Raw genomic sequence first — 12,890 nt, 5'->3', positions numbered from 1 at the left:
AGTGGTAGCAGGAGGGAAGGAAAAACATGGCGTAGTCTTTTTATCCTCAAGGGTGCAGTACTTAAGCTGGAGTATAGAAGGAGACATGCAACATTAACCTGAATGCAGAGCTCTCCATCCCTTGCCTGGTCATATCAAGATCCAGAGCTCAATAGCAGACAACAGTTGTGCATTCTGAAGATCTCAGGGTTGAAGTCTTTGTATCTCTAGTCAAAAGGAGGTCTCAAGGATGGTGCAGGAGAACTTCCAAGCAGATTGTGCCCATGGCTTTCTGATCAATGTTACTTCCTTCATCAGGTATGCTCAGTTCTATTTTTCTAGAAAAGGAAGTGCTGGAACTCACTATGGGAACCTTCCTCATTGTTTTAGAACGGCAATGGTGCCCACCTGAGAGGTGCCAGAACTGAGTTCCAGTGAGTTCCGGCTGGAAAAACCCCTGGGTATGCCACATGTCATGCATTGATCATTAACTCCAAGAAAATAGGCTTCTTTCCATTTTAGAAGCACAAAATAGTATAGCCACAATCAAAATGTCCAGAAGAGTGCTGGAGGTTTTTACTCTGAGCTATTCTGGACCTAATGGTCAGGGGTCCCTTTACCTTTATTCTCCTTCAATCTAGAATAATATTATTGGGATACAACTTGCTTGTTCACTAGTATTGCTAAGGAAACACAAGGGATGTGCTTTGGGCCAGAAGAACACTTGGGAATGTCTTTGTGGATTTGTTGTTCACCTGTATTGGAGGGATCATAGCAGCAGTATGGGTCAAGGAGCTAAGGGCAACTCCAGTCTAGGCTGAAGCAAAGGACAAAATCTATTACAGTCCTATGGTTCATGGTGCTAACATATTTGCAAATGGGCAGCCATTTGTATTTGTATGAGACTCGTTCTCACCCTCATAACATGTGCTTGTGTATTGCTAATGCTGTTCTGCAGAACAGATCAGACCTGGGGTTGGTTCAGAGCAGGAGTTGCCAACCTGTTGCCCAAGGTGGCTAAGATAGCTTCCAATGGTGTCCCTGGGCAGATGCCCAAGACTGTGGGTTTTCTGTTCTTTTTAAAAAGTTGGTCTGTAACCCTCCGAGAGGTCTAGAAATAAAGCTACGGGCAACATGTGCAGGTCCCTTCCAAGCAAATTTTGTGAAATGAAGAGTGGTGTGGCCACTCACATTCTGCTTGCAGGCTCCCCACTGACATCTGGCTTCCAACTATGAGAAAACAGGATGCTTGACTAGACGGCACTTGAGTCTGATGCAGCTGGGCACTTGATGTGCTGCATTGCAGTACTATATTGGCAAAATGGCAGCCACTTGAAGAAGCCATCATGTGAGATTCAACCTCGCTGCAGATGTTCAAATAATGCATTTGTCAATGCACAGTAAAAGCTGGATCCAGTGCTTGGCAGCATGGGCCCACAGATGGCTAGAGACCAATAATGTGCATAGGCTCTTCAGGTAGCTACTGTGTCCCCACCCCACCCCAAGGTGATGCTTTAGACTACTTCCTAAAAGTGTTACTAAATATGTATTTAGTTTTAATGAGAATGAGAAGAGGTTTTGCTCAGCTCTTCACATTGAGGTCACCTTCAAATGTTGGCTCAAGATCTTGGCTGGCAGGCAGGCACTGAACTTGTGGGATTTGTATCCTGATCATTTGGCCAGACTCTACTTCTTCCATTCACTTTAACATCTGTGTTCTTTTAGACCCGGAGAGCAGAACATAGAGCAGCATGCTAGTCATTCTTCAAGATCTGTGCTTCATAAACACTCCTGTGCTTCTCACTTCTGGTAGCATTAAAACTTTCTGAAATATGCAACTTTAAATGACACTAAGGAAGCTTCTTTATACCAGACAATTGGAGCTGATCTGAAGCCCTTCTCTAACTTAAACATTTGGGCCCATATCTGTGATACTCAGCACTAGAGATTCCTTTAGGCATAGATCACATCAACATCTGCTTCAGACCCTCAGCCAAAGAGGCACTGCAACTTCTGTAATGTACTGTACAAGGGTTTTCTTAAACCCAGGTCCCATGTCCTGGGGGAAGGGGGCAGACTCTGAGACCTGATCCTGAGGGGTGGCCAGTCCACAAGTCTGCTAAAATCAAAAGTAACAGCAAAGTTCCCAGGCTAATGGTACACAGCTAATGGTAAATTAACCACCAATCAATATGCAATTGCAATTGCATTTGCATTAAGAGGGTGGGGGACAGATGGGCAAGGAAGGCATTTAAAAGCTGTTCCTATAATGAGTGATGTGGAGAAGTGGAAAGTTCAGCAATCAACAAGTCAAGCAACTCCCAATCATCTCAGCCCATGAACCCACTGATGAAGCATTAGAGCCAATTGTAAAAGGTTCAGTTCATAGTTGTAGGTCCCAGAGGAGGCCTGAAGGTCGCTAAATCCAGCTAATCTCTAAGTGAATGGAGTGCCGCTCTGGACACTTAAAGCTCTGATCACTATTGAACTTGAGAATGTTGTCACACATCCCAGCATAGTGACCTTGCCCATAGGTAAAGGTAAAGGTACCCCTGCCCATACGGGCCAGTCTTAACAGACTCTGGGGTTGTGTGCCCATCTAACTCAAGAGGCCGGGGGCCAGCGCTGTCCGGAGACACTTCCGGGTCACGTGGCCAGTGTGACGAAGCTGCATCTGGCAAGCCAGCGCAGCACACGGAACGCCGTTTACCTTCCCACTGGTAAGCGGTCCCTATTTATCTACTTGCACCCGGGGGTGCTTTCGAACTGCTAGGTTGGCAGGCGCTGGGACCGAGCAGCGGGAGCGCACCCCGCCGCGGGGATTCGAACCGCCGACCTTTCAAACGGCAAGCCCTAGGCGCTGAGGCTTTTACCCACAGCGCCACCCGCGTCCCCCTTGACCTTGCCCATAGTTCTGCATAAACTATATCAACATTGGGCTTATCCACATCTCCGTTTGCCCTGCTGCTTAACCACTGAATTGGAACAAACGGCAACTGGGCTTTCCCACAGGTTGCATTTTGTTCCAATTTAATTCTAAAGAGCTGGCTTTCCAGGGGAAGCAGTGGCGCAAAGCCAAAACTGCTCAGCCCTGTGCCTAGAAAGCACCAAAGACGTGAAAAACCACTCAGCCTTGTGCTTTCTAGGAACAGGACAAACAGACGTGTGGATGAGCCCATTGTGCAATTCAGCCATTAAAAACCAGGGGTCTTTGGATGATTATCTGGATGCTTGCAAGTCAAGTAGAGACAGAACTGTGTTAGCTGTTAGAAATCACACAGGCCAGCCAGGGAGATGCTACTGACTTTTAATAAGTTAATTTGCCTGGGACTGTTCTTGTTGCATTTCTCCTTTCCCCGTTTTAGTGCTCTGTGTGGAATTGCCCTGTGCACACTTCCTTGGGAGCAAGCTGCATTGAACTCAGTGGGATTTACTTAGGAACATAAGAAGAGCTCTGATAGATCAGACCAAAGGACAATCTAGAACAGCATCGTGTTCTCACAAGGGCCAGCCAGATGCTGCTGGGAAGCCTGCAGACCCGGAGCGGAATGCTTTCCATTGCTGACAAAGTATTCAGAGGCCACCCCCTCTGACACGGCAGGCAGTACAGAGCTGCTATGACTAAGGCTTGTCCACACTCTGGTTTGTCTTGTGCTTTCTTAGAACTGGCATCAGATCAACAGCTCTGGTCCGAAAGGTTTTCATATCTATCCCAGCGCAGAAACACAAAAAACCACTTTCTACCTCTGTCTTGGCACAAACAATTTGATTTGAGTTTCTAAGTAACATGAAAAATTCAACAGGAAATGAATTTTGCTCCCTTTGCTGTTTGCACAGGACCGGTTTTTTTGGTGACAGGAGCTATCACTTTTTATTTTTCTTCTTTTATAATCTACAGATACGTTTGAGCGGTGGCCGCACGCCCTACGAAGGCCGGGTGGAAGTCCTCCGGGAGATCAATGGCACACTCAAGTGGGGCACAGTCTGCAGTGACAAATGGGGCACGATAGAAGCCATGGTGGTCTGCCGCCAGCTGGGCCTTGGCTATGCTGCCCACGCCTTCCAGGTATCTTGAGAACTCTTGGCTGGTTTCCTAGTGGGCCAATTTTACCTAGGATCCAATCTGAACACCAACCTCCTACATGGGAACCACTTATCATTTTTCATTATACCCGATTGCCTTCTTTATCTGGCTGTCTCCATCTCTCTTTCCATGCCCCCATACCTCTGCATTATTCTCTCCATCCTATCTTCCTTTCTTTTCTTTTAAAAAGTTAGAAAGAAAGACAAAATGGTGGCTGTGTCCCTATTGTAGGGATGGGAAACTGTGGCCTCCCAAATATTGTTGGGCTCCAGTTCCTACCAACCTCAGTCCATTTGGCCAATGGTTAGGAGTGATGGGACCCCTAGTTCTAGTGGCGTAGCGTGGGGGGTGCAGGGGGGGCCGGCCACACCTGGCACAACACCTGGGCACGCTCGCCGCCTCCGGAGTCGCCAAAGAGCCTCGGGCGCAGGCTGTAGCAGAGCCCCATGTCTCGCGGAACTGACGAGCTGTGCACGCGTCCGGGCTGAAGGCGTCCGGCAGGAAGCGGCTCTCAGCGCTCGCCGCGGTACCCGCGCGTCAGGGCTGCGGAGGCCACGCCAGGCAGCCCCTCCTCACAGCCCCGCCGCCGCCGCTGCAGCTGCTGGGCCATGTTGCATTTTCCTCGCCTCTCTGCCCTCCTCCTCCTCCGGGCAAGCAGAGTCATTTGGGCGGCAGCGCCAGCGGCAACTCGCCTCAGATCACCTGACACGAATCTGCCACCGCCGCAGCCGTGGCTACTTTACCATAAATACCCCAGCCCAGGCAGCAGCAAGAAGAAGCTGGCAGCAGCGGCAGGTTAGGGGTTAGGGGGCGCAAATTACTTGCCTTGCCCCGGGTTAGGGGGCGCAAATTACTTGCCTTGCCCCAGCTGTTGACAACCCACGCTACGCCGCTGCCTAGTTCAACGGCCTGGAGGGCCTCAGGTTCCCCTTCCTTTCCTAGGGGCACACTCACCTTTTGGTCCACAGTGCACTGAGGTTTTCATATGCATGACGGGAACCACCTGGAGCTTCACATGGCTGCAATGTGTACAAGCAGCACAGCTGTCAGTAGACCTTAACCTCAAAGACTCTCTTAATTCCAATAGCATGAGCTACAAGCAGCCTTAACTTCTGCTTTTAAGGAATGTTCCACTCATACACCAGAGAATCGTAACCTCATTTGTATTAAAAGTTGGCCAAACTAGGGAGGCCTAAAATTATTGGACCATGTGAGATTTGAAATGGGTCATGGAAACTGAACATTCATCTATACCATAGGCGCCGACTCCATGGGGCCTGAGGGGGCCCGAGCCCCCTCAAAAATTCGTTTAAGAATTTAAGAAAATTAATTAGTTTAAGAAAATTATTAGTTATATTATGCTTTGTAAAATCACAAAATTATGTTGGTATTTTTTATTTTCCTTGTTTGACGATAGTTACCTTTTAAAATACATTCAGTAATGAGTTAAAACAAAGCCACTCCCGATCTAGAGAGGGGGTGGGGTTGCGGGCTCTCGACCCATCAACAATCTCGCGGGGATTCCCCCTAGCTCATTAATATTCACCGCCCACGGCGGCAGCCAATCGGCTGCCGCAAAGGGCGGACCCTCACAGGTTCACTTAAGGTCGGGGCAGCCCGGGGGCTCGCCCCTTTCGTTCCCCCAGCAGCAGCGGTTTGGAGGTCTTGGGCCCCCCCAATATTTTTTATAAGTCGGCGCCCCTGATCTATACCCAAATAATCCAGTTCTTCTTTAAGAGCAACTTGTACCCATGGGGAAAAAGTAGTAATGTTGGTTTTAGGTCACTGCAGGAGAGTTACAATGTCTTTGTGAAATAAGCTATATGGTCTTACAGTATTCATTGAAAATTCTTGAAGTATTAAGACAAGCAACTGTGGTAGAAAGTGGACAGTATAATAGCTTTGCAGCAACAAGTAAAATGTAATACAGAAATGAAAGAACCTCAGGAGAATGTTTAAGATGAAATCATGTCCAACCACACGAGAGAAGCAGACCACCCATATTTTGGTGAGCGTTTTTGGTTGGGATGAGGAACGTACCAAATCCACAGGTGGCTGCGCAGAGCTAGTCCCATGCTTGTTAAGAGGGCATACATGCCTTAATATCCACATTGCCCGAAGTCCTTTCCCTCCCGGGCCTCTGGCTTCAGTTTGCCTGTCATCAGCTGTCATGGAGCTTATTGATTAATCACATTGGTATCCCACCCTTCCTCCAAGGAGCTCGGGGAGTTACATGAATGGGGATTGTTCTATTTTACGGAGAAGTGTCAGGAGCTCTTCCCAAACCCAGGCCCCTCTTTTATGCAGCCACCCACTTATTTTCTGACATATTTTTGAATGCTGTGACAAGGCCCTAATTTCCTGGGTCATTTAAGACTTAAATTCACAGTTATTGCTCATTGCTTGATGCCGTACTCAAGCATTTTCCGCTCAAGGAAAAATTGCTATTCTTCATCCACGCTTTGGGTTTCCTGCCAAGGGGGCAATTTGTGCTTCTTTGTCCCCTGCAGAGAGTTGTGCAAGCTGCAACTGCATTGGCCCCCTGACCTCAGTGGAACCTTCCACTTTAGCTGACCCAGAAAGTTCACAACACCTGGTTCCTTTCTAGCTCATTGTTTTTTGCAATTCAGATCAAAGCTACTTTGAGGGGAAATGCATCAAAATGCAGCATTTCCTAAGAAAGGACAGATTAGATGTTAGATTAGCAGTGAGAGTACACTGGGGGCAGAATGAGCAGGGCTGCATCCACAGCCTTTGACATTGTTCAGACATTATGCAGAATGCTGCTGGGAAGTGAGGTCTTCTTAAATGAGGAATTCTGTTTTGCAACAGTACCCAAAAGTGGAACTCCCTTTGGTGACCCCACCCCACCCCCAATGTGTTGCAAAAAAGCACCAACTATTTCTGGGACATTTCCCCAGGAAATAAGCTGGTGCCAAAACACACCTTAATTGTCAAGGCTAGAGGAGGTGGCAGCAAGGGGAGCTCGCGCTACAGTCTACTGTGTGTTCTTCTTAAAACTGGAGCTGGAAGGCCTCACTTTAGAGATTTGGTTTATTTTCTTGTGTGGCTGCCAACTCCTAGTTCAAGAGTTGAGGGCAACTACATCCATGGAACACCATGCTTTCCGATCTCTCAGCTGTGTTGACATAAGCAGGGCCAGTGCTCTTTGATGTGGGGCATTTCCTGTGGCCGGGGCTACTGATACTTGCAAGAGAAAAGGCCCTTGTGTTCCTCCAGGCTGCACCCTTGATTGGAATATACGGCGACCCTTGTGTGTGGAACAGGGCACACCCTATGTACCTATATGTGTGTGCAGCTGTGCAAGGGGGCCGTTGGCAATGTAATTAACTAGACCGTGTGTTGCTGCAGAAGCGATGGTACGTACAGTTCTTTCACCCTTTTATGATGTCCTCCCTGCCTTGGATCTTGCACAAAGAGGACAATAGTGCTAATCTGAAGCTGAAGCTAAGGAGCAGGGCACACATTTTGCATGTAAAAGGTCACAGTTTCAGTCTCCATCAACTACGACAAGCAGGTAGCGCTGGGAGAGAATGCTGTTTGAAATTCCAGAGAGCTTCTGCCAGCCAGTGTAGACAATACTGAGCTTTATGGACTGATGGTCCAACTTGGTATAAGGCAGCTTCCTATGTAGTAAATACAGGAATGCGGGCTGCCAATCAGATAGAGAGAAAGCCAATTTCAGTCTCCTGTAAAAAGACCTTTAATTCTCATGGCTGAAAGTGTGAGGACATGCATAATGTCTTAACAGCAGTCACGGGGGGTCCTTGACCAGAGACTTCAGAATGTGTCTTTTGCTTGACAGCGAGTTCAGTGCTGACTTAGCTATCAGTCTTCACAAACACATACACACACACACACGCCTCTCCTGCATGCTCAGCAGGGGTGCCATTTAGGGGGAGCCGAGGGGCCAACGGCCCCCAAAAAAATTTCAAGGAGGGGGCTGAGCCCCCTCAGTATTCCATGGTGATGTGCATGCACCACGCAACATGCTTACACCACTCATGCACACACTTCCCTACATGCTCATGTCACATGTCATGTCATGTGGGGGGGGCTCATCGGCACATCAGCATGCCATGTGGTGTGCGTGTCCCGGCCCCCTCAATCGCAGTGTGCCTGATGCTCAATAAGATGGTCGCATACGTGATTTCTCAAGCGTTAGAAACCATTAAGTTAAAAGTAAATCTGAGCCACTCAGAAACATTTCAGTTCAAAAACACCTTAAACCAAACAGGAGGGGTTTTTTTAAAAAAAACAAAAACAAAATAATGTTAAGAACTAAATGAGGTGTTTGTGTGGAACTAAATAAAAAGAAAGGTATGCTAGCAAGATTTTTTAAAATAATAATAATAATGTTTTAAAAACTGCTCCAGGAATTGGAGTGTTAGTGATCTCACAGGTGCTAGACAATAGGCTCCATTCACAATTGGCTTCTCAAAGAATCTTAGAGTTGGAAGAGACCCTGAGGGTCATCTAGTCCAACCTCCTGAAAGGCAGGAATCTCAGCTAAAGCATCAATGACATCCCTTCTTCCAAAACCAAACTACACTGAAAACTTCACTCCCAGTCCAAAAAAAAGTATGTTAGTATTGCATAACGGGTGCTTTCAAAACAGTCCCGTTGCTGTTGCTGTTGATGTGGTGTTCATCTTTTCAGGGTCTTATCGTAACTTTCAATAATTTCCAATACTTTACAAACTATCTCCATGGTATTAGTTATAAAAGTGCATCTTGGCTACAGAGTGAGCTTTCTGTTGCCCTTCCAAACACACAGATGTTGCAAGGGAGGCCTCGTTTATATAACAGGCAACAATATCATTGTGGCAGCACTTCTGACTCAAAACAGATCAAGCTGATAAATTAATAGATGATTTGTGGTGTTCAGGGTGGAGTTGGGAATTCAAAGCTTGGCTGCCCAATTGCTATAGCAAGTCCAGAATCATTGCATTCGCAATGAATTGCATCATCAGACCACCAGATGAGGAGGAGGAGAGGCTAGGATGGTTGGAGTAACCTTCAAGAACAGCCTGTTGCATTTCCCAACCGTCCAGCTCATTGGATAGACCAGGTCTTGTAGGACCAGGCCGGTCCCCAGCAAAGGATGCTTGCTATTTATTTATTACAATTGCCTTTCAGGGTATAGGGTTATAGCCAGTGTTACTTATACTCATTGAAATTAATGGGCATTGGTTACTTAGTCCTATTAATTGTAATGTGTCTACTCTGTGTAGAACATAGTTTGAGATAACCCTTGGATCTTACCAAAGTGGCTTACAAGTCGCAGTCATATATTTTAAAAACACAATAAACAATATTAACAAGTCATCAGCATCCTTCCTATATGGGGAGGAAAGTCCAGCTGGAGTGGGTCTGCTTGAGGAATCCATTCTTTGAGAATTCTAGAACTAATTTAATGGGCTTATCTGCAGCACTTAGAGTGACATGCAATTGGAATGCAGTTATTCTTCGGAATGTTGTGATACAGGACTTCACTTAACAAAAATGTAACAAAATGCATATGAAAAAATAAATATATTTAGGAATGCATATTTTGTGAGGAAATAGTAGGCAACAGTCAACTATCATTTCCCACTGACACAAGGGTTTCATTTTACACAATGGAACTTCTCACCTCCTGCCCCTGTGCACCCCCTAAATGTGTTCCCCCAACCCTCTAGAGCAGATTTGGGAAAGGTGTGTGGCATACATGGGGAGAAGCAAGGGGGAACGTTCCATTGCACAACAGAAAATCCCTGCACCAATGGGATGTATTTCTTGGCTCTTGTTCTTTAAATACAACTTCGTGTGCAGAATTATTATTATTTTAATCATGGATTACTGTGGAAACATAATATAGTAGACTTTGGAATGAACACATGCAAAACTGACATGGACCAGTAACAGACATCCATCCATCCCTACCAGACCATTTTGCTTCTTCAGCTCTGAAGCAACCCTTTCACTCATACTGACACAGTTCCAGCATTAGCATGTTCACACTTAGGTCTCTCATGCAGATGTACTGACATATTAATAATGGTGCTACATTGCTGGCTGGCCAGTCCTTGATTGGACGGCTTGCTGGTTCATAGCCAGATGAACTACACACTACTACACATACTACACAGATGGGAGCTCATTGGGCCTTGCTTAGAGGAGGCCTGCTGAAATCTGTGGCCATGAGTAATTTTTAAGTCCATTAATTTCAATGGGACCTGCCTTGGATACAATCTATGATTAGAAAATAGTTGATGATATCTCTGTTCGAATGAGACACTCATCAGAGTTTAGGGAAGGTTGCGCATGCAGATCTAAGGGGAGACTGCAAATGAAAGTTGGTAGTTTGGGAGAAAAGGCAGAGAAAGTTGAAAGTTAGCTGGAAAAGGCCTCTGCGGTCTGATATCAGGTAGCAGATCTGCTGCCTTGCAGGAGTGCCCCCTGTTTGCCTCTGCTTTTACTCCTATATTCAGTGAGTTTTTCTGGGGGACGCAGGAGTATGCATACCCCTAAACATCTTGTGAATCTAAGTTTAGCCTCATTGAGGGGCAGTATTTCAATATGAGTAGGAAAATGAGAATACCCCTAAACATTTTTTTTAGAAAAAAGCACTGCTTAGATTTATAAATCTGAATTGTGCATTGCTTTGTAACAATTTGTTGGGTCTCTGGACCGCACTAAAGATTGATGATGCTTTGTAAATAAGGTAAGGTTACGCCTGATTTGCTGCATCAAATGTTAACAGGAGCTTAGTATATTATCACTTTGTACATAGATTTGGCTGGCTGTCAGCTGCATACCCTTGCCTTCCCTCGCCTAAGCTGCTGTAATGCCACTGATCCCATTCTGACTGGGCCAATCATGGAATGGTGACTAGATGTGCAGTTACTGAGTGGGAAGTGAAAGATTGGGCTTGCTTGGCAGAAATAAAAATTCATCAGAATGGCAGGAGTGTCTCTGTGAATGGTAAAACATAAAGGTTTGGTGAGGGGGCTGAGGGCCAGGGAACCAGAGGGTTTGGCAGAGTTGAATTTCACACAGTGATTTGAAATAACTAGCAGAAAAAGAGAGCAAGGAATATTCTCGCCTCTATTAAGTGGGCATAGATATTTTCTAAAAGCTTTCCATACCATGGCTTTGTTCCCCCTTTTTTGCAGTAGTGGTCAGTCCTGTACTTTTGGGCAGGGCGGCTACTTGAGGAAAAAGCCATTCGCACATCAGCCCCTCTGCTGTGCTTGGGTCCTGGTTAGCTCAATGGGAGAAAAAGGCACGACAAGCCGCTTGATTTGCTGTTTACTGAGCTGTTGCCTCTTTTCCAGGACATGTGCCAGGTCTCCATTACTCAGTGAGTTCAAGGAGGTGGCATTTTAATTTGTTCATAATTCAGTTAATTCTTCTTGGGCAAACGTCAGCCGTCTGGAATCCAGCTGCTAAATAGATGCTTCCTGGATCCAAGTATCAGATAGTAGCAAAAAAACTTGAGAACGTAATTAGGGGTTACAAGAGACCATGAATGGTAGCAGATTCCCCCACCCTCCCAATAATGTTTGGGTAAAGAATGTGTGATGACTGACACAGCATTTTGCTGTGTTGTTCCCCCTACTATGCCAGGACAATGACAGCATGCATTGAGTTTACAGTGGTACCTCGGGTTACATACACTTCAGGTTACATACATCTGAAGGCAGCCCTGTTTAGGGAAGCTTTTAATGTTCGATGCATTACAGCATTTTAATATTTTTTGGAAGCCACCCAGAGTGGTATGGGCGGGGTATAAATAATAAATTATTATTATTATTATTATTCAGGTTACAGACTCTGCTAACCCAGAAATAGTGCTTCAGGTTAAGAACTTTGCTTCAGGATGAGAACAGAAATCATGCTCCAGAGGCGGGGCGGCAGCAGGAGGCCCCATTAGCTAAAGTGGTGCTTCAGGTTAAGAACAGTTTCAGGTTACGTACATACCCCTGGAACGAATTAAGTACTTAACCCGAGGTACCACTGTACTTAGAAATTGTAAGAGGAAAGAGTACAGCTCTGTAACTTTCACAGCTGTGAGCTGTGGAGCCTTAATTTCAAAACTTTATGGGACTGCATATACACTATAACTTCCCCCAAAGAATCCTGGGAATTGTAGTTTGTTAATGGTGCTAGCAATTGTAGCTCTGTGAAGAGTAAGCTATAGTTCCTGGAATGCACTAGGGGAAGTCATGTGCTTTATCTCGGCCTCGGCTGAGACGTGGTGGTGATCATAGTGGACTCTTATAAGGGTGTTGTAGATGCAACAGGTGTAGCACTTTGCATCCAAGGAATGCAGTAAATAATAGCAGTAATCAATAGGAACAAAGCAATAGCTACAAAACCCACAAATATATTCAGACTGCGGGTGAATCTACGCACAGGAGAAAAGTCACAAATTAAATTGTTAGAACAAAAGAATAAAAACACTATGTAAAATCACATAGAAAGGTTTTGTGCTCTACTGCGCCATCTGGTGCTGCATGTTTATAATGCATTCAAAATGCTGTGGTTTTTTTTTACTAATGTAGCTGAGTCCTGACACTGCCTGTGTGAAGTTATAAGGCAGATTAATGCAACAGGTGATTCACAGACTTTTTAGAAAAAACAAACTCGATTTAGATTAGTAGGGAGGGACTCATACACTGATTAGCAAGGGGTACTTACAAGAAAGTTTTTTAAATTTTCTTAATACAAAGGCCCATCTAGCCCATCATCCTGCTTACCCAGTAGCTGACCAGATGCCTGTGAGAAGCCTGCAAGTGGAACCTGAGTGCAGCAGCACTCTG

General features: G+C 45.7%; 1 protein-coding gene across 1 annotated transcript in view; it reads left to right on the top strand.

The window, feature by feature from the left end:
• The window catches only part of LOXL2 (lysyl oxidase like 2), a 63,645-nt gene that overhangs the window by 38,653 nt on the left and 12,102 nt on the right, over positions 1–12,890 (top strand). The window contains exon 7 of the mRNA XM_081890929.1: positions 3,878–4,045. Coding sequence (XP_081747055.1) covers positions 3,878–4,045 — 168 coding nt within the window. The remainder of the gene's footprint in view (positions 1–3,877; positions 4,046–12,890) is intronic.

This window comes from Podarcis melisellensis (genome assembly GCF_964234715.1).
Source record: "Podarcis melisellensis genome assembly, chromosome: 15".
Classification (NCBI taxonomy): Eukaryota; Metazoa; Chordata; class Lepidosauria; order Squamata; family Lacertidae; genus Podarcis; species Podarcis melisellensis.
The sequence above is the reverse complement of the archived record's forward strand: the minus strand, read 5'-3'. Positions and strand labels throughout refer to the sequence as shown.